Source organism: Platalea leucorodia (genome assembly GCF_965183815.1).
Source record: "Platalea leucorodia genome assembly, chromosome: 4".
Taxonomy (NCBI): Eukaryota; Metazoa; Chordata; class Aves; order Pelecaniformes; family Threskiornithidae; genus Platalea; species Platalea leucorodia.
This window is the reverse complement of record NC_138826.1, coordinates 14,462,561-14,483,590: the sequence shown is the minus strand read 5'-3', so window position 1 is coordinate 14,483,590 and position 21,030 is coordinate 14,462,561. Positions and strand designations below refer to the sequence as shown.

At 40.1% G+C, this 21,030-nt stretch overlaps 1 protein-coding gene across 2 annotated transcripts in view; it reads right to left on the bottom strand.

Moving 5' to 3' along the window:
- The window catches only part of STN1 (STN1 subunit of CST complex), a 45,290-nt gene that overhangs the window by 4,418 nt on the left and 19,842 nt on the right, over positions 1 to 21,030 (bottom strand). The window contains exons 4-10 of one of the 2 annotated variants that reach the window (XM_082308391.1): positions 20,129 to 20,224; positions 15,579 to 15,650; positions 13,625 to 13,786; positions 12,244 to 12,355; positions 11,317 to 11,479; positions 3,672 to 3,794; positions 3,014 to 3,086 (exon numbers count right to left, since the gene is read on the bottom strand). In XM_082308391.1, coding sequence (XP_082164517.1) covers positions 3,014 to 3,086; positions 3,672 to 3,794; positions 11,317 to 11,479; positions 12,244 to 12,355; positions 13,625 to 13,786; positions 15,579 to 15,650; positions 20,129 to 20,224 — 801 coding nt within the window. The remainder of the gene's footprint in view (positions 1 to 3,013; positions 3,087 to 3,671; positions 3,795 to 11,316; positions 11,480 to 12,243; positions 12,356 to 13,624; positions 13,787 to 15,578; positions 15,651 to 20,128; positions 20,225 to 21,030) is intronic. The other variant, XM_082308392.1, reaches the window with a different exon arrangement.

Sequence of the window (21,030 nt, the reverse complement as noted above, 5' to 3'; positions counted from 1 at the left end):
ATACACAGTTCAGCCTAATTCCTATTAGGCTGTGAATCAGGCAAAGATATTTCTGTAGAAGTCAGTGATCCGGCGTGATAAACAACCTTTGTGGCTGGTAGCCAAAAATGCATCCACCACCCTAGGACAGGTAAGTACAGAAAACAGAACAATGCCTCTACCTGGTCATAGTGACTGCTGTTGCAAACAAAGTGGGTAGCTGCATTTTGCATTAGTCATAGGTTTGTCATAAGAAGGTCAAAGTGCCCATCCCTGATCTACAGTAACTTAGCTTAAGTCTTGATGCATTAGATTAGTGACTCAAGTGTTACCCAACAGTACAATACATACTTTACTCCTAGATGCTGGTAGAAAATGGCATTTGGCAGGTGTGTACAATCATTAAGTAACCCAAGTCTACAGCCCAACTTTGAGGGAATACACTCCTTGCAGTGGAGTGATGCTGTCCCTCTTTCATTGACATACTGGGTTCTAGCTTTTGTACACCAGCTGAGGTAAGCCAGGCTGTGATCAACTGTCTTGTCTACCAGTATCAGAGAGGACAGAGTTATAGAACAACCACCATTTGCCCACTGTGGACATCTCACACAGGGTCCATTCTGACATATCAAATTTAACTTCAAGTGGTTCCGTTTTTTCCCTCTCTACTACTAGCCTCATCTAACCCTAGAACCAGAGCAAATTTGTCAAAAAAAAAAAAAAAAAAAAAAAAAGAAAGAAATCTGGACTAAGTCTACCATTTTGCTGTTCAGTCTGGAGTCAAAACGTACCATCATCCTTTTCTGGCTATCTTAAGCTTCTAGATAGACCCACAGTGGCCTCACATGAGGGCATTTAAGATCAGGCTGTTTGGAATTACAACTGGAGCCAAGGACTAGGATTGTCATGTAGGCATATTACAGATCAGAGTTTGTGGAGGTCTGACTAGGCATGCTGAGGATTTTTTTATTTGTACAATAGTTCCACAGGCAGCTGGGTTGGGCCTGAGAATGTGTCACAACTAAAGCAATGGAGGGAGGCATTGCCTTGAAAACTGGCAGAGAAGTAACTCATTGGAGAAAAGAGTTTGGTTTATCATAAATCAGTCTTCCTGCCATGGAAGATTAATATTACTCTTGAAGGAACATAGATAGGAATTTCTTGCAACAAACAAGCAAAAGCCCTTGAGGTATTACCACGTTCCTATTTTCTTATACAAGCCTGCTCACTAGTCAAGGCCAAGCGAGTGGCTAAAACTGCCATCCCACCAGCAGAGGGGGTCCGACAGTTACCTTGAGCTCTGTGCTCTTGCATCATTCAGTGACAATAAAATATCTGCAGTACCCTCTTGGTTTTGATTTAAGCTTCTTGGCTTTTCTTCTCAGAATCTTCTATTACCAGTGATCAGGACATTGAAATGGTCCTTCTGAAAACTAGCAAAGAGACACTGACTTGGAAATTGTCCTTTTTACAATAGGAAACTAAGTAGGTGGAAAATTTCAAGGAGAACAAGAGGCTCTGTAAAGCAGTTGCTATTTTTAACCTGCTCAGTATGGAAAACATGGCTTTGAGGACTCAGGACATTTCAAAGTCTTTTCTGGGACTGATCTGCAAGTTTCTCTCTGCTGTTGACTCCTCCTGACTGGGAGAAAGAACTTCTCAGCCTCTCCTGGAGAAAGAAATTCCCAACCTCTCATGGAGCACTGAGAGTACTCTACCAGTGTGATAATGCACAAGAGGGGAGTTAAACACCAGGCAGTCACTCAGTGCCCTGTGTCAACTGCATACAGGTTCTGGCCTTTATAGTGGCACAATTATTAAATAAAATAAAATAAAATAAAAAAGTTCCCAGGAGAACTAGCTGATGTATAAAGTGGGCAGAGGAATCATTTGACTCTTAGAGAGAAAATGTTTGTATTTGTTAATTGGATAAAAGACAATAAAACAATGTGATATGGTAAGCTGTTGCACTGAAACAGCCTCAGGTAAATAAGCCCATCTTCACCTGCATGCCCAGTAACATCTACTGCCTCCATCCCCCAAAGATACAGAACTTTTACCTCCACCTACAAACCTTGTCTACAATTGTACCACTGCTTAAGGTAGCCAGTTGAAAACTCAAAAATAATACTTCACTTAGCCTTTTTTCACGGCAGGATAACCATCATATACCAGGTCCTACAAGCACTATTATAGTTATGATAGTATAAAGATATGAGCAATTTAAGATCATATGCCTTATGTTCTAGTCAGTCATTTGTTCTGTACTAAAGTGTATTCTACCCCACAAATAGCTGCACTCCAGCAGCAAGTGATCCCTGCTGACACATTCTGCCCGATGAATTGAAAGAAACTCTGTAGCAATGTACCTGTGTAATTAGCAGACATTCAAGTCAAGCGCAAGCTATCACTATGGCAATGAGACACAATAGACTTGAGGGACAGGGATAACTCAGAAACCACACGAGGTACATTAGCTGAAAAGAAGTGGATTTTGTTAGACTGAAATCCCTACCTGCAAAGAACAACCACCTGAGCTCTACCTGAGCTTAAAATCTACAGAGAATATCCTGCTGACTTAAGTGAGTTTTATTGTTGACTTAATGGAGGCGGGGATTTCACTTTTCTGTATGGTCACTTTTGTGTCAACTCCCCCATCGAAACTGAACTAGCAAGATTTGCTACTTATCCAGAATGCAAAGCAACAGCTGCTAGGTGGTGACCTAACTTCATTATATTTGGTTCCTCCCAAAATCTAAGTATTCTCAAAAGATATAGATCTAAGTTAATGGCTGCTTGTTTCAGATCTGAGAGGTTTGCTTCCTGCTGGGCACACCTGCTCCTTCTCGCCCCGTGCTCACAGGAAGCTGCTCTTGCACTCCCGCTTTTAGCTATACTGATTAGCTACACCAGCAATTTAGCTCCAAGTTCAAGGGTAAGGACAAGAAGCATATTTAATACAGCAGCAGGAAGAGATATTGTCATCAATATATCAGCACCAGCTCATCAGAGCCCCGATCACACTGCTACTTACGTCTGGGTTTTCGACAGTCTTCTTTAATCACATCAAGGGTCGCTTTAAGCAGCTCCTTATCATGGTCAGTCACCTGGAGAAAACAGAAGAAACTGGCAATTTATAGCAGTTTATTTCACAGTAGATAACAGTCTATTTCATTGCTTGGCTGTTGGCAAGCAATCCAAGGCCATGATGTATTCTAAACTAACACTGTCATAACTACAGTAATGAACATTAAATCTTTAGTTATTATTTTTAGTACCATTAGCAGCATCCATGAGTTAGGTGAAGAACATGATATACCAGAATTCAACCCAAAGGAGAGTGATCGACTCAGCAGAACACCAAGTTTCAACCCATTTCGATAAAGAGAACTGTCCCAGGTCCCAGGCTTCAGTGTGCTGAGCTGCATCAATGCACAGTTTGGCAATCCAGTGAACACAGACTGTGCTTGGAACAGCAGCAGCGCTTAAGTCTGGTGCTGAGTTACAAAAAGAACAATGCAGTGGGTGATACAGAGGTAAATGCAACAGTGAAGTAAGCTGCAGATAAGACTTTTGAGTAAACAGACAGCACTTGGATGTCCAGCTTCTGTTTCTGAAACATTTCTACTGTTTCTACTGACTATGAGAGTCATACCCTAGAACTTGTTTGCAACCACAGCTCAGTTCCTTACATAGTATAAGTCCTTGGAGCTACCAGGTTTCTGGAAAACCACCCCTTTTTCTTGTAGCATCCTTATTGCTTCCTTAAAAACACTGTGAATCCTTTTGGAACTGGAGTCACTTTTTGACTTCACCTGGATGGGAAGAAAGGAATGAAGCATATGGTGAGAAATCTCAGCTCAACTAAAGTTACCAGCAAAAGCTCCAGATGCTTTCAAGAGCAAGAGGACTCCAGGTAATTTTGTTACACATTTTTCTTCATTTAGTAATTCACAAATCAGATCTGTTATGTATGAACTAACCAACATCCCTGAGCTTTAAAAAAACAAACACACACACACCAGAAGCTTGTGTTATTCTTAAGGAACCACAATCTCCTAACTGCCTTCTTTGTATTTAGCAGCTATTTGGTTATGTACTGAGAACTCTCTTTTGGAATAGGCTTGTGACGCTCACAGAGCATTTGACTGTTTAGCTAATCAAGCTTTGCTCATATTCAGAGTTTTCCTCGTAATAAGGGTAGGAAGACAGGGAGATCAGTGCTTTGTAAGGTGATACTCAGGAGGAATCCAATTGCTGGGGATTGGATTCCCAGCTCCTCATTTGAAACTGAGGAAGTGTCCAAGGAAAAGAAGGAAACTGCCAAGAACAGTATTTGTTTCTTGTCCCCTCCGTTTCCAAATTTTTACACACATTCTGGTCATGCTCTCAAGAGTTTCTTCACAGCCTAATGAAAGGAAAGGATAAAGAGCATGCAAGAAATTAAGACAGGTATATGAGATAAGGGAACAAAGGATTCCGTTTTGAGAGCAGGTGGGAAACGAGTCTCTTGTGAAAGGAGAACAATGTGCCTAGAAGTCCATAACTGAGGGGGTGATTTAGAACAACGGGTTCTGTGTTTGGGACACATATAAGGGTAGGAAGGAAGGAAAGGGAGAAAAAAAAAAAAATCAGGGAAAAGCAGGGTTTGTTTGGAAGTAGAGCAAAGCTAAGACAGTGGAATGACAGCTAGGGAAGTGGAAAGAAATAAAGAATCAGTTGTGGAGAGGAGAAAGTATGGGTAGATAAGAGCAAGACCATGACTTACTCTTCTCCATCTCTATCTGTCCTACTATGTCCTTCAGCTTCCCATTTATCTACACAAACAGTTTCAATTCTCCAATTGTTGTTTCCTCATCTGTTCGGAGCACACTGTGGTTTTCTTTGAGAACAGAGCTAAACTGCTTCCCACAAACCAACGTGTGATAACTAGAACCACACCAGAGCAACCAAAGCAAGATTTGCCAAGCCATTTCTTCAACTATCACCATAAATGCTCCCACTCTGTTCTGAACAATAGTATCAGACTTCACATATCCTACTTCACTCACCAGATCCACTCGCAGAAGCCTTGGGAGTGAAAGAGACAACCACCATACACCAGAATGAATTCGCACGAATATGTGAAACAGACACCGCATTAGCAATGGAAGAATATCTTTTCACAAAACATCCATTCAATCTATTTGCAAGTCTCAAGTGAAACTCCAAGGCTTCTAAGCCTGGAAGCTGATGTGCCTAACTGGGAATAGTTCAGAGATCCAATAGGGATATTAGCGTTAGCATGCATCACAAGTTTCTCCATCCCCTTCCTCCAGCTAATCCTCAATATTTCAACAGGCCATAATCACATTCCTCTCCGTCTCTGTCCCACAACAGCTCACTATCTTTTTCCTCTCAAATCGATAGTCAAAAATAATCGCCTAATAGTTCAAGATAATTAACATAGAACAATGGCTATTATTCTCAGTTCAGTTTTCTCCTTCTGGTCCAGCCTGAAGGACTCCAGTGCCCAAATGTTTGTCTGTCTCCCTGTCCACCACAGCTATATCAGTTTGGATAACATAGACACTGCTTCTAATTACAAACCTGACCATAAATCTGGACACCATTCCAGTCACAGAGTTAATACCACTACCATATTTCTCTTCATAGTGCCTCTTCTGATGAACTGAAGAAACAAATGTAAAATGTAGAAGGAAGGGTTAAATGAAGAGTGAATATTTTCTCATGGAAGAGCACAGTCTCATAGCCATATGTAAAATGAAAAGATTTTGCCTCTCACTCAAATGCAGTAATAAATCCTCAAGAATCTAAGAAACTGCTAGCAAAGCAACCACCTCAAGACTCTGATCAATTTTTAATGTGAAAGCAAACATTTGGGGAGAAAAAAAGATAAAAATATCTCCAAAGAAGCATGATAATTATTCAGTTTGGCTTAACATTGAGATACCGTCAGAAAAGGGAGATAATTAAAAACAGACTGTGTGAACTGACACACAGCTCAGCCTGGATGGATACTGAAACAGAATCACTAAGAATGCAAGTCAAGGCATTGACAGAGTGAAGGCAGAGAGGCAGGCTTGGGAGCGAGAAAATACGTAAGCAGCTGCTACATATCAGCACCCTCTCATACATGCTGCAGAGCCCAAGGGAAAGGGCTCCATGGCAGAAGGACCGCTCCTGAAGAACAAATGTGCACTCCTGCCCTCTTCAGGGGCTTTAATATTATCCTGAAATGACAGGAAAACTTTGGATTTTTTTCTTAGTGTGCTCTAGAACATGCTTCCTCCTCTCCATACCTCTAAGTAAAGGAAAAATTGAGGAATTTCTTTATGAACACAGCTTAAAATTGCTTAATCTGTTCTTTTGGTGCACCCAAAATATCTCCAGCATCTCATCCTGCAAATTTATAAGTCAATAGTACTTCTTCCCAATACCTTATCACTTTCTTTTATGCCTGTCGAGGTTTAGCCCCAGTCAGCAACCAAGCACCACACAGCCGCTCGCTCACCCTTCCCCCCCAGTGGGATGGGGGAGAGAATCTGAAGAGCAAAAGTAAGAAAACTTGTGGGTTGAGATACGAACAGTTTAATAATTGAAATATAATAATAATAATAACAACAACAACAATGATGTAATGAAAACAAAAACAATGAGAGAGAGAGAGAGAAACAAAACCCAGGAAAAACAAGTGATGCAACCGCTCACCACCCAGTTTATATACTGAGCATGGCATCATACCGTATGGCATAGCCCTTTGGCCAATCTGGATCAGCTGTCCTGGCTGTGCCCCCTCCCAGCTTCTTGTGCACCGGGCAGAGCATGGGAAGCTGAAAAAAGTCCTTGCCTAGAGCAAGCACTCCTCAGCAACAACTAAAACATCAGTGCGTTATCTATATTATTCTCATACTAAATCCAAACCACAGCACTATACCAGCTACTAGGAAGAAAATTAACTCTATCCCAGCCGAAGCCAGGACAATGCCAAACCAGGCCCTCATTTCTTCTGGACTTGGATCCCCCCTCAGAGCCAATGTATACCTAAGCTTGTGATTTAGTCTACTGAGCAGAAATCTACAGGAGACTGAACATGGGGCTATACACAGAGAGAAGAAATCTAGGACTATGAAATCCTATGTGATTTCACATCCCTGCTTTTATTTCAGGAGGAGATTGAAAAATGCTTGCATTTCAACAGTTATAAAGACGTATTGTAGCTGTTAACGTAGTTCCTTCTGAGTCACAGCTTATTAGCCATCACTTTACTTTTACAAAGCTTTTCATCTGAGAAACATAGATATTAAGTAGTTTAACTGCTGATCCAAAGAATCAGCAAGACTTGAATCTGGATTTTTGAATTTACCTCTCCCAATGTTCACACCTCGTTTTGCAAAGTGCCCTCCTTCGGCATGCCTTAGTTTCAGGGTGCACAATTTCAGGTTCCCTGAAGTGCCGACAACAGGGGCTCCCCCCCTCTCCCAAATCAGGTCCTTTTCAAATAAGTGAAGCTGTACATCCAAACACAGGAGCATCCAAGAATTATTCATCACTTTTGCAAAACATGTGTGTCGTCCCCCCCACCCCCCACCCCAAGAGAGAAGCAGCTATTAAATAACAATTTTACCATCACTCCCCTCCCTCTCAAGACCAGCCAAGGATTCTGTAGCAAAGCCGACAGAAGAATCCATGTCTCCAGATTAAGTTGGTGTTTTAATAAATATATTTCCATCTGATGGGTCTCACACAGCTTAGTGGGCTGGTGCTGTGCAACCACTTATTCTCAGATCTTTAAAACAAGACAAACTCTCTGTACAATCAATAATAGGTAAAAGAATGAAGTGGTACAGGAATTAGTCAGCCTGTTGAAAACACTGAAAGTATGTAACCTTGGCTCATTATGAATCACAACACACCCTGATGGTGTTAAAGTTTCCTGGTATAACCACACACGTGATTCTACTCATAGAATTGCCCTTTGCAATTTCTCATGCAATGTTTAATCCTTGGCTTAGACAGGTAACAATTTTAGTAACAGTGATTCTGGACATGTCAGTCCTGAAGTCCTATAATAAGCTTTGCAATATACATATTTAAAGTAGCAGTGAAGCTTCCTCAAGAGGCACGAAGACAAGCGCATAGCATTAAGAATGTATAATGCACTATGTTATACCTACAGTACAATGTACAGGGTATATACAGTAAGTATGAACAATACTGTAAAACTTCCTGCTTTAAGTACTCGTCATTGCTGACCTTGAGATAATATTCAAATCAAGAGAAGTACAAACAGCAGAGCCTAGAAAGCACAACCTAAGTTATGTGTCCAAGATACTGACATACACAAACTGGAATGGTAATACTAAAATAGCACACGCTATAGCTTATGCATGGAAGAAGTGCATAAAAATGATTAATCAAGACTGTCTGGTTACAAGTCTTATTTAATCTAGCTGAGAAACTGGATGGATCAAGTTCACATGTAGTTTTCTTCAAAAAAAAGGAACCAAAGGCTTGTCCATTTGCCAAACATAATTGCCTAAGTCCAGCAAGTACACTCTTTAGGGTCTCTAAGCACAAGATTACTTTTTCTGTTTTTTGCTTGTAGTCTAAGGAAGACTTACCTGGTGGTACCCACCCCTCCAGTCTCAAAAGTCATTTGTTTTAAGGGATAAAGGAAAGGCTACAGCTTAGGGATAGAGGGGTCACTGGTTATGTGAAATAAAGCTCCACTGCTTTTAAAAATCCTAACAGATTTGTTAAATTATTTTTAAAAACACCAAGCCTTCCAATTCTCTTACCCATCCTCTGTAGACTATAAAATTAAATGTTCCCTAGTATATGTCCGAGCAGCGGACATGATCTAAGTTGTGCCATGAGCATCTGCTAAAGAGAAATTTATTCTGGAGAAGACTGCAGAAGACTGCACTGCTGGTGAGTCACTAGGACTGACACTAGGTATTGTAGGACATGTATGGGATGTGGACAGGGCTCAGGTACAGTAATGCTGAAAAGGAAGAGAGAGATGCTGCCTACCTCAAGCTATCACAGCTACCTCCTTCCATCTTCACCCCCTGCTCCGCTCCACTGCCAGTGCCTCCATAACAGCTCACCACCTCCCTGGAGAAAATATTCCATGGGGAGATACCCTCCCACTATGATGAACACTGTGCAAGTACTTTACAAGTTGAGAAAGGGATGAAGGGAGTGCACCACATCTCCTAGGATCACAGGGAAAGGAAGAGAGAGGCAAGAAAAGAGTTTAACAGCACCTGTGCTCTAGAACACTGGAATCAGGGTAAAAAAAAATAGAGGTATACATCCAAATAACTCATCCTTTCATATCCAGGAAAAGTGCAAGAAGTGAACAAGTGTGTATATTGTGGTGTGGCCTAATTGGTTTGGTCCACTCATCTAGCTCCTGCCTTGCCAAATAGGCATGGAATAACATCGTTCCACATTAGCAGCACCCTTTATCCTTTTGGTTTGAGGGTGATGCAAAACAGAAGACTACAGAGGGGAAAAGAAAGGGACAGAAATCAGATCTATTACACTTATTTTTATGGATCAAACTGGGTACTTGACCCTTTGCCAATTATGAGAAGTGACACCTTCAAGAGACACAGCAGAGGAACAATGAAATGCATTTCCAGAGCATTACTAGGCGCTCCTTTTAAGGCATTCAGGTCACTTGACAACTGCAGGTTCTTTCTTATGCAAAGATATATAAGCCTCTTTGCAATGAATTAATACCAAAGGGCAGTAGGGAGAACTGCAATTTCTAAATAAGCATCTGTGTGCCCAAATTCCTGGGACATACACTCACACCCTTGCATCAGGGTCAGGAGCAACTATTAATTATTATGATAGCACCTCGTGACTGCTAACAACACTGATGCTACATTGTTTTTGTTGGTTTGGCTTCTTTGGTTGGGGTTTTTTTTGTGCCTTTCTATATTTGTTCTGCACCAGTTCCTACTTTAAATGGCTTTGCAAGTTATCCATCTTGATCTTTCTATAAATGCTGAGACTTCAAAGATGTAAGTTTCCAGTATTAGTCAGAATGACCACTACTTCCTTTAATGTAAAGTGTTTGGGAACTTTTAATATTTTTTCCAGCTAGTTTACCCTGTCCCATGTTGAACATTCTAGTATCAAACTTTTCTGTCAAAAATTAGAGTAGCTCTTGTTATTGTTTATACCCATGCTTGCTTTAAAGCAAACAAAAAAAATGCCTTTAATAAAAATAAAAGAAATGGCTATCAAGAAGCAGCTATCTCAAGCAGTTCAACAAGGCCAACAAGAACAGAGCTACTTTTCATTATTATTTGACCTTATCTACAAGGGACTGGTTCTTATGTTGTTTGTTTTGTTGTTTGGTTTTTTTTAAGAATTAAACAAACACCAGATGTTAACATAACATAGCACTTAGCTTTACAGTGCATATCAGAATCAGGCAGTGAAAATGACTGCCATGGATTTACTTCTCTACAGAAAACCAAAATGTAAACAAGTGAGTCACAATGCTCTAGTTTAAGTTTCAGTTGCCATTGGTAACATGGCAAAGCCATAACTCTGTTACTTTTGCAGAAATTTACCACTTAACACCACTTGAGAATCTGGTTTGTAATTGATCCAAATAACAGAGTAACACAAAGCCATTTTACAAAATATTTTTTGTTTTATTTCCCATTCTGCAGTTGATCAAGAGCATACTATCTCACTGGAAAGTTTCTTAACAGTTTGGTTACATGCACCTGCATGTAAACTGATTTCAATTAAATCCCACCTTCTGCTCCTTTCAATCATGGCCTTTCACAGCTAGGGATTTCCAATAAGAGAAACATGTAGCAGGGAGCACGGTTCATCCACTCATTAATTATCTCCTTCTGAAAGCTACATCTCTATTAATATGTTGGGCTTTGAATGAGAAACAAGACAAAGACTTCGTATTCCCTTCTTCTGATCAAATCCAGGATCTCAAACATCTGTCCCAAACAGCTCAAGCACCTTAAAGGGATCTCCTTTTCTGATACTGCCACTGTTTACAGATCTAGATAAGTTAGTGCCTGTTGCAGACTGTAAAGGTTACTCAGCCCTAATACAAGATTACCCTTAACAACAGAATTTTTTCATATGGCTTTCTTCAGTCCAGTTTTATATGTCTCAAGTGACAAGGCTTCCTCAAGCTTTATAAATAATTCATGCATAAAGCTAAAGCACTTGTGGTTTTCAAATCCTCTGAAGGCCCTGTCTCTTATCTGGTTGTTTATGCTTAAAGAAAGTACACAGTATTTTTTCCTCCCACTAAAACTTGAAACAGTTACATTCACTCACCTCCTGGCAGCTGGGCCTGGGTAGATGCACACCAGCCAGTGACACCAGAGTATCAATTGTTTCCAACTCCTGTTGGTAAAAGGTCTGAATTTTGTTTTCTAATAGAAAGCCTTTCACTTTCTCATGCAGCATACTGATTGAGAAATTCTGACCCTCCAGGCCACTACAAGGATACATAGAACATGTCAAAAGGCAAGAAATATACTACTAACATTTTTTAGAACAATTACTTAAAGTTAGACTGGTTTTCCAAGGTCAAAAGGTATTTTACTGTCCTTAAAGAATCTGAATTCAAACCCTTAATAAAAATGGACCATTTTTATATGCAATAAACATCCAACTGTTCTTCTTTAATCATTTGCTGTAACAGTATTGTGATTTTAAGATCTCCCATCTCTGAAGCCACACTACATGCATCAGCTCTGCCAATAAGCATCAGCCACCCTTAAACTGAATACAGGAATGGGTGTTTGATTCAGTTTATTGAGGTTATGTATTTGTGATTTGACGATGGCATGGGCAGCAGAAGTTGAGAACATTTCAGTGGAATAGCTCCTTATCCTTACACATAAAACAAAATCAGGCAAGGACACTTCTCCACCTAATCTGTTGACCTCACCCCCAAATCTTGCTCCAAACCCCAGCTTTCTTTACTAGATGCAAGAGGTCTGTACACAGTATTTTACTACCTTCCTAATATTCCCTTTGATTCAGCATTAGATTTCTTTTCTCAGGTTATGGACAGCTATCTCATCTGTATGGATCATCAATTACTTGGGAGAAAAGCAGGCTGCTACTGTATGCTTGTGCAGAGTCTAAATCACAGCGGGACCCTGTTCTATCTTTCTCCACAGTTATTACAATAACAAATAAACAATAATAAAATCCCACACTTTGCCCCAAGACCAGTCTGGATACTGCATTTACCTCTGTCCCTCCTCGGGGCCTTGGAAAGGCTTATCGTAAACTTCTCTATAGAGACAGGGGAGCTCCAGCATTCTTGAAATCTGAACATCACACAGAGGATCATCCACTTTATCTGGAGCAGCAAAAAGAACAGACGTACTTGGCCAGAATTGCCATACCAGTCTTTTAAGCAAGCATACCTGAGGCAGCACGACAGAGCTTCACGTGCCAGTATTGAATTGGCAAATTTTGTTCACTGTTGTTTATAAAAACAAAACCACAAAGGCCACTCCTGCTGTTACAGTTTACAAGGATGTAAATGACCTGTTGTGGTGCACTGCAGATTATGCTTTTGTCTGACAACTTATTTAATCAGAATTTATGATGTCTATTTTACCTTTCAGCAGTCTTCATCCATTAGATGAAGTTAACACATAGGAAGGAGCTTTATTTGGGCCAAAGTGAAAGCAATTTAGAGGCTATTTGAATTGCATGGCTCTCCTTTCATGAAACAATGTTATTATTACCATCCCTTGAATGGGTTATATATTCATAAATCTTCTGCCTGGAAAGAAGGGTTGAATCCCCTCTCAGATTTTAGCTAGAGCTGAAAAATCTACAGACTTTTTATCTGAGCTACACAGGATTTTTAAAAGACAGGCTTCCCCCCACCAGAGGAATCATTTCAGTATTGTCTCTGAAAGATTTCACTGGGGAAAACCAACTCTTACACAATAGCACAGGCATGGAGGAGAGAATAAGTTGTGTAACTGGAAGCTCCTCGGGAAGCTCAGCTGACTGCAGAACCCTGCTACCCAAAGAGCTGTCAGATACAGGGGCACCACCTGCAGATCTGTGCCCAAGTGACTCAAGCTGAAGAACACTTCTCAGCCATTCTGCAGAGCCAGAGAGTTTAGGAGAACCCGGACTTCAGTGCTATAATGTGCCCATATGCTGCTGTCTGCCCATGGAATGGATTATACAGGCTGTGACAAACAGCAACTGTTTCTCCAAAGCAGCTAACGCTCTTGATGAAGTGTGACATAAAAAGGTCACCAACTCCCTTCCCATGGGCTTTGGCTGTTCAACACAAAGAAAACTGAAGAGCAAGTCACTCTCACAGATACCCAACCACATTATCTGCATAGCATTCTTGTATGCATGCTAGTCATCTTTTATAGATTTTCCAGGAATGCCTCATTTCCAGGCAATCTAATCCCACACATTAAGTAGTGTGTCTTCTAACCTTACACTGCTAAAACTGAAATAAAGACATACTGATGAAAATCTCTTTAGAAAAATGAAAATAAAGTGGATAATATTGAATGAATTACATACAGGTTAGATCTTCTCACAAATTCAGACAATTAAGTTACATATGTCACAGATCCAAAACACTCACAAAAACATGAAGCCTGAATTTCTCTTTGTTGCCTGTAGGTTCGGATGTGACCTCTGACCCTGACAATATCCCCGATCTCCAGCTTGGTTTTCTGGCTCACCATTTCTTGGAGTTTCTTCATCTGTTCAAGCACAGTCAGACTGCTGGGTGTGCTTGGACGACCTGTAAAAAGCAGGGGAAAGGAGATCAGGGATTAAGGCCAAGAGGACTGTCCTTTTGCATTCATCCAAACACCTAAGCAACACAGGAGTCATATTACTAAAAAAGGGGTAAGGTCCCAGGCACCAGGTGTCCTGGGTAGCAAAACTTTTGGGTGACAAAGTTAGTTTACAGTATTATATTTATTTAAATAGTTCACCTGGGGAAAGCATAAAAGGGAGGAGATACTGATTTACCACTGAAAATGTTATAGATGGGTTGCAAAATTGAAACATTAATTTGAAATGTGTTTTGTCAGTTTTTGATTTTGTCAAGGTAAGATGGACGAGAGGGGAAAAGAAAGGTCAGCTGAACTTTTTACATAAAAGAAGAATGAATCATCTGAGGTGGGGCCGAAGTATTCATGTGATGCAATTCGATGTCTACACTGAGGTGAATGCAACTTGACAGAACTCCCCATTTGCGTAACACACCTTTGCAGGAGAGTAAGTTCTTCATAACTTAAAACCTGATTAATGATCCAAGTATCCCTGATCACAATTACAAAAGGCTGGAAGTTTCCTGTGCCCCCTAGGAGCTGTTTTCTTTAGCAGGTACAAATGAATTAATTTCCATTAATAACATAGTGTTCATTCAAGCACTACTGATGTACATGTGAAATAAGAATACAAGGCTGAAACAAGCGTTGTGGGTCCTCATTCTATTTCAAGCAGTATTTCATGCAATTCCTTTAATGACTTTAAGTTCCTCATAAAAAACGGATTTGATTGCAGGTCCCCATTATTTTTTTGGAAAGCTGTGCCACAACATCACCTCTCTAAAAGTGAGAACTGTCTTCTAGATTCCAGCTCGGATCATTTATACCACTTGTTATATCATTGTTAAATGTAACTAAGTATGAATTCTCTGTCTGTATACACGGGCTTGTTCCACAGACATCTGAGTTTTTAACTTTTACATCAAGATTTCCTTTCCCCACTCTGTGCGTATGTAACCCTAACACTAGATGATGCTAGTAACATTTACTTCAGTAGCATTTGATCAGTTCCATATCAGGGTTGTCAATCTACTACATGAGCTTTCAAGAAGGTCCGAAGTAGAAAGTATTCCATGCTTTGATCTATGAGAAATGGTGGGAGAAAAAACAAAGAGAAAGCCAGCCACTAGTGACTTCTGTTACTGAGTGCAATAATAGATTAATTTCAATTTTTCTGCACGTTTAGAACTTTCCCAAATCGTAAAAGACTGCGGGCACCCTCCCACTGTGTTTTAAGCTACTTTCGAGTTCATCACTGACAGTATATGCATGAGCAGGAGGAGAATATGAATGCAAACAAAGAAGAGAAGATGAATCCTGAAACCACTGTATTACAAGGGTGGGAAACATAGACCAGGTTGCTGGTCAATGGATTGACTTTGGAAACAGAAGCTGGGGCACGTGGCAGATTTCCAGCCTAGTTCCTCACTAGATGAAGTCACAAAAAGAACTGTAAGAAGAGGATTCTCTGAACAATGTCACAACATAGAACTAAAGTGCCATATTACTCAGATAAGGAAAAGGCATGACAGGTCATAATGTAGTGGTTTTATTGGCATCACCATTGGACACAACATGAAAAGTAATAAAAAATTCTGTAGAATATGATGTAGAGGCTGTAGAATATGATGGTTTAAAAAAAAGAAAAAAAAAAGTTGAATTTGCTCTTCTGCAAGTTTGATCATTTACTAAATTATGTAAGACAGACATGAACAAAAATGTACAGTCAAAAGAAGAATTATTTATTTGATAAATTACCTGATAAAGATGTTTCTGCTACCATGGGATTTTTCCAGCAGACACAATTTATAACTCCAGTACTATCATCCACTGTAAAAAAAAAAAAAAAAAAAAATTGCAAGAATTAGAGAGTAAGAAAGCAGGTAGCAATGTTCCAAGAAGTGAAGATACATAGATATGTAAGCAGATGACTGCCAAAGATATCTCATTCCAATCAGTCTGAAAGGGAAAGTGGGTGCTCAAGCCCTGCTTACACCTCTGAAATAATCTCCACAGTCGTTTCAGTCGTGGAAGTAGCTCAGCACCAGATACCCTGTTTATTTGCATAGTCAGCAAAGTAACAGGTATATTCTCAGAAAAAGATCAAGCACTAATTTAAATTTACTAACTTAAATTTTGAGGCTTCAGTACATATATTGGATACTAAAGGGTTTTAATGTCATTGACAAGGTCAGAAGAAGAATCAGCGTTGAAAGCTGAAGCCAGACAAATTAAAACAGGAAACCAGGCACAAAACACAGAAGCATTACTGTCACCGTGAGAAAACAGCACTTCAGCATTGGGGGGTACAATCATGTGAATAGACTAGGAGTGCTGCTACCACCAGCTGCATTGGTTTCCACACTAATATTGTGCACGAATTGTGCTGGCCTTTCCCATACAAGAAGATGTTACAGAGAGGAGAAGGGCAGCTCCTCTAGCCAGGAAGGACAGAGGACAGCACATACTTGTGGTTCTGCTCTAGGCCAGGAATTCCCAACTTAAAGTATACGTACTGATGGCATGCAAGCCACTTCCATTGCCAAAAAAGCCTAACACCTTCTCCTAAGCATGGGAGCTGTCTAGCGCTTCCTGTTTTGCTAGTACCTAATCAAAATAAGTTTTGCGATTTCTGCCTCAGGCAGTGCTTTGTCAAGGACAGCAGAAAAAGACAAACCCCAAAGAAAACTAAAACACTATCAGAAGAATCAATTGTTCTACAGATCAAGAGGCTGTATACAGATGGCACGTCCAACAAACACTCTAAATAAAAAGGCACTAAATGTCTGTCAAACCACAGCAAGGATTGCATTTCCAGTCCAGCTAACGCTCCAAGCTCCTTGCTCCTTGAATGTAGCCATCTCCAAGATTGAGCTTCCACTCTTCACAAATTGGAATCTGCAATTTTCTTCTGCTCCTTAAACCGGATCCATGATTACAGAAGTAATAGCAATGTTTATGAGGAAGGTACTGATTGGTACCTGCAGTTGTTTCCTCTGGGAACCAGAGCATCAAAGCAAAATGCCTTTGCATTGTCTCACGTGTTTTGAAACAATCTCCCTATTTGGGGGGTCCAATTTCAAATCATTGTCTTGCCTTCCTGTTTCCCAGTAGCTTAGCTGCACATTCCCAATAACAAACATATAGCATTTATATGTATGCTCATCTCATTGCTATCCCCCTTTTGACCTGCTGTGTCTGCAGCTATTTCAGCAGCTTTTATTTTGTACCAGAACTCAGATAATGATCTAGCTGGTAGGATTTCCTCTCCTTGGTATAGACAAAAAGCAACTATTTTAGTAGTAGGAGTCAGAGCCCCCATCTACCATGCCAAGCCATTCACGCAAGTCAGCAATGGCAATGAGAAACAGGGCAGATGACTTTTCACTATTACATTACTGCAGCTTCTAGGTGTTCCAGCTTGCAACTGGCTGTTGCACCAACTGTGACAGATATGCTTCCCAAGAAGGGCTTAGAAACAAAACAAACAAGACGGAAGGATGAGGAGGCCAGACTCCTCCTCATCAATGTAACAGCTGAAAATGGAGTCCTGGAGAGATTGACCTGTTCTCGACCACACAGGGAATCTGGTAGCAGAGCAAGGCCCTGAAACAAAGTCTTCCTAGGTCACAAATAAAAGCTTTGAACAAGAAGACCAATAACTCCTGAAGCACAGATGAATAAGAACTCTTGCAATTGTATTCTAATTAGACAGGAGAATGTTAATCTATTTTAAATGCACTCAAGGGGTCTACAAGCTTTTGAAAACTTCCTGTGCTCCCTGTGCCACCCTTCCTCATCTCCTTGGGTTTAAACTTTTGTTTGTTTGGTTTTTTTGTGGGTTTTTTTGGGGGGTTTTTTTGGTTTGTTTTGTTTGTTTGGGTTTGGGTTTTTTTTGACTCTTGCATTAACTATTTGAGGGGTAGCACTCTCAAAGCTACCTGGTAAATGAGATAATTGTGTCCATTTCTATTTCTTTATAACAAAGGGGTATAGTTCTTGTACAGCCTGCATGAACCTACTGAGATCCCGGTGAGATTTTTTCATTTGTTTTTAGGGCAAGTGCCTTTCAGCCTTTCAAAACAGCTATGGAGTATAAGGAAAAGCATATGTGACGTTTGGTTTTGTGAAAAAGGAAAGAAAAAAAAAAAGAGGTCAGAAAGGTGCATTAGCTAAAACACGAGCTTGTTCAAAGCTATGATTTAATTAGATATCAGGTTTTACACAGCATGTAATTTTTAATTTTTTTTTTTTTAAGCCAGGAAATAGTCAATTCATTCTCTTTTACAATTATTATTTTGTTACCAGTTCTGGCTGTATGGTTTTCAGCACAGAGGACCTAAGATTCTCTTAAAATGAGTGGCATGTATTCTGAAGTAGACAGATAGGAAATGAGGGGGGAGATAGTGGCAGTGACACAAAGATATTTCAGTTCTCTATCAGAGAAAAAGTACAAAGGGGGAATTGCTTTGTAAGTCACTTTTAAGCAGATGGAAAGTGAGCGAGTACTGTGCGGTGTGTGGTGCTCCAACTGATGCAACTCCTGCTCTGTGACTCACCAACCAGAGTCTGGTGAACTGAGAGATGCAAGACGTTACAAGCAGGAAACTGTCTAAGAAGTTACAATTTTACGCTGGCAGAGTCAGCCTGCCTGAAAGGGAGGGCAGGCTGGGGAGGGGCACCCTGGCAGGTAGCCTGAAAGCTCAGACCAGGAACTGCTGGAACAAAGAGTGCAGTTGGATGTAAAAGGACAGCAGGAAGTCACCGACAGCTGTACTTAAAGGTCAGCTGATCTAAAACTAAGGCCTTAATTCCACTACTCTCCAGTTTCTTTTTATTTCTATTCCTCCATTTTCTTTTTATTTCTATTCCTCCATTTTCTGCCCCAATCAAACATTTCCAACAAGCTTACATGGGAACTAATGCTGAGAGTAGCATGGGTAACTCTTGCCCACAGAATTGTTTTTGCCTTGGTCATTTTCATTCTGTCTTCCTCTGTTCTCATGAAGTGATAACTGCATTTGCATACTAGTGCAATGAAAGAATAATAGCTGACGTTCAATTTATGTTTCAACACTTGATTACATCATCAATTACATCTCCGCCTCTTAACTTAGGTGCTTGTTTATCCTGTGCTACTTCAAGTGCCAGAGAAACTTGTGCTTCAAAATATTTACTGTCAACTCATTATTTAGCATAATGGCAGGGTAATAATAAACACCCAGAAATTAGACTTAAAAAAAAAAAATCTAGAAAATATCCACTCTAAGAAACTTGCAGGGACATCTCTATAGAGGACAGACTCAACTCTAAACAGCCGCACCCAGGGCAGGGTATGCTATATGCACTAGCAGTTAATGCTACTCTGCAGCAGTGTGATGCAACTGCAGATGTTGTGGAAGCTGAAACCTGATTAAGTTGTCAACTGTATCTTCACAATACTCCTGTGAGAGAGGGAATTGCTGACTCAATTTTATAAGTGAGGGAATTGGGTAAGAAGAGGCACTCCGTGACTTACCTCCGTCATGTAGAAACCCATGGCAGAGGAAGACACTGGACACGAGTCCTTCAAGTGCTGCGATAGGATCTATGCATTTGGCTCCTCCTTCTTACTGTGAGAAGATCTCCCCCACCTTTTGAAACTTGCCACATCACCACTACTCCACTCTGCTTTTCTCCAGATGAAAAAGACTAGCTGAACAAAATGACTATCAGATGTTTTCATGTTAATAAAGTAGTCCGAATATTGGGAAAAGCAATAGGGATGAGACAGCTCCCAGCTGGTGTTGGCAAACTGGTACTATGATGCTTGAGTTAGATTTGCTAAGACTCTTACACATCTAAATATAAACAAGCTCCTGACTGCTATTAAAAGCTGGCTCCAAGATACGAGAAAACATACAAAAAGTCAGAAGGGATTTCTAAGGTTCAAAAAAGGAAGCAGTGACTTCCCATTTGCAGGCACTGTTAAATCCGTTTATATCTGACCAAAGGAACTGCATGTAAGTGTGATGAAGATGGTGGAGTCCAGTGGCAAAGCAATAACCAAAATTACGATTTGCTAGATGACCTCAAATGAATCAGTTACTCTGTTTTAACTATTTGTTTCTCTGCTTTTGAAGTGGAGATAAACAGTGGCTTCCCTAAATTTGCTAAGTAATCTGAGCTGCAGATATACATTATATGAGAATAAAAGCACAGTTGTTTCAAGAACAGACAATGATCAAATAAGGCAACCTTTAAGTTCTAACGGTAACTAAGATTAGAAGGCTGATAAGTGCAAGAAGAAAGAAAGAAACTTTTCTTACCTCCATAATTATAAAAGGCATCTCGCTCTTTCGTTTGAACCACTATCCCGACAACATCCACCTGTCTTACTGGATGTCCGTTATAAAAGAATATACCTAGACACAGAACATTCATGATAAGTGTAACTATTTCTTTCAACATCCTACCTGACAGTCACATTTGTCAGTAAAAAACATACTTTCTTACATATTTAATATATCTTAAAGTATACAATGCCTAGTCATGTGAAAAATCCCCTGCATCAGTGAGGACTGGGAACACTAGGAGGAAGAGGTATCAGCCCTACTTAGGATACCAAAAGCTTGTTTTTGTAGAGTGTCAGAACTTTATTAACCTCTTGTTTTCTTGCACATTTGGATCTGAAAAATTGTTTGTTTGCTGCAGGCATTAGGGGTTTTTTTAGTTTTTTTTGTTGTTTTGTTTTGTTGTTTCATTTTGTTTTTCTTTTTCCCCTGCATCTTCATCAAGCTTCAGAATAAATAATAGAACACAATGGAAGCAGTTTGAGCTTCTCACAATGCAGCTGTTCCCGATTAAGGCAGAGCCTCCAAAAGGAAAACTAACATAATTCTGTCTTTCATTTCTAAAAGAACAGGAGCCATGGGGGGTGGGGGGAGAGAAACAACCCTCTTAGATTGTCATCATGGACAGCATCCTGAACTTCAGTTTCTGAAATAACACGTTCTAAAAACATCCTTTCAAAGCTATTTTTGTGCATCTAAAAAGATGACTTGAATAAGAATTAACACGTAAAAACATGTCCAGGAAACAGTGAGGAATCAGAGCCCAGTGGACTTGGAGAGCACTGATGTTGCCACATGCTGTAATCCCTTTCAAGAGAGTGACAAATGTTGTTAACAAACACAGATGTAAACATTATACACCGAAGCTTCACAGTCCA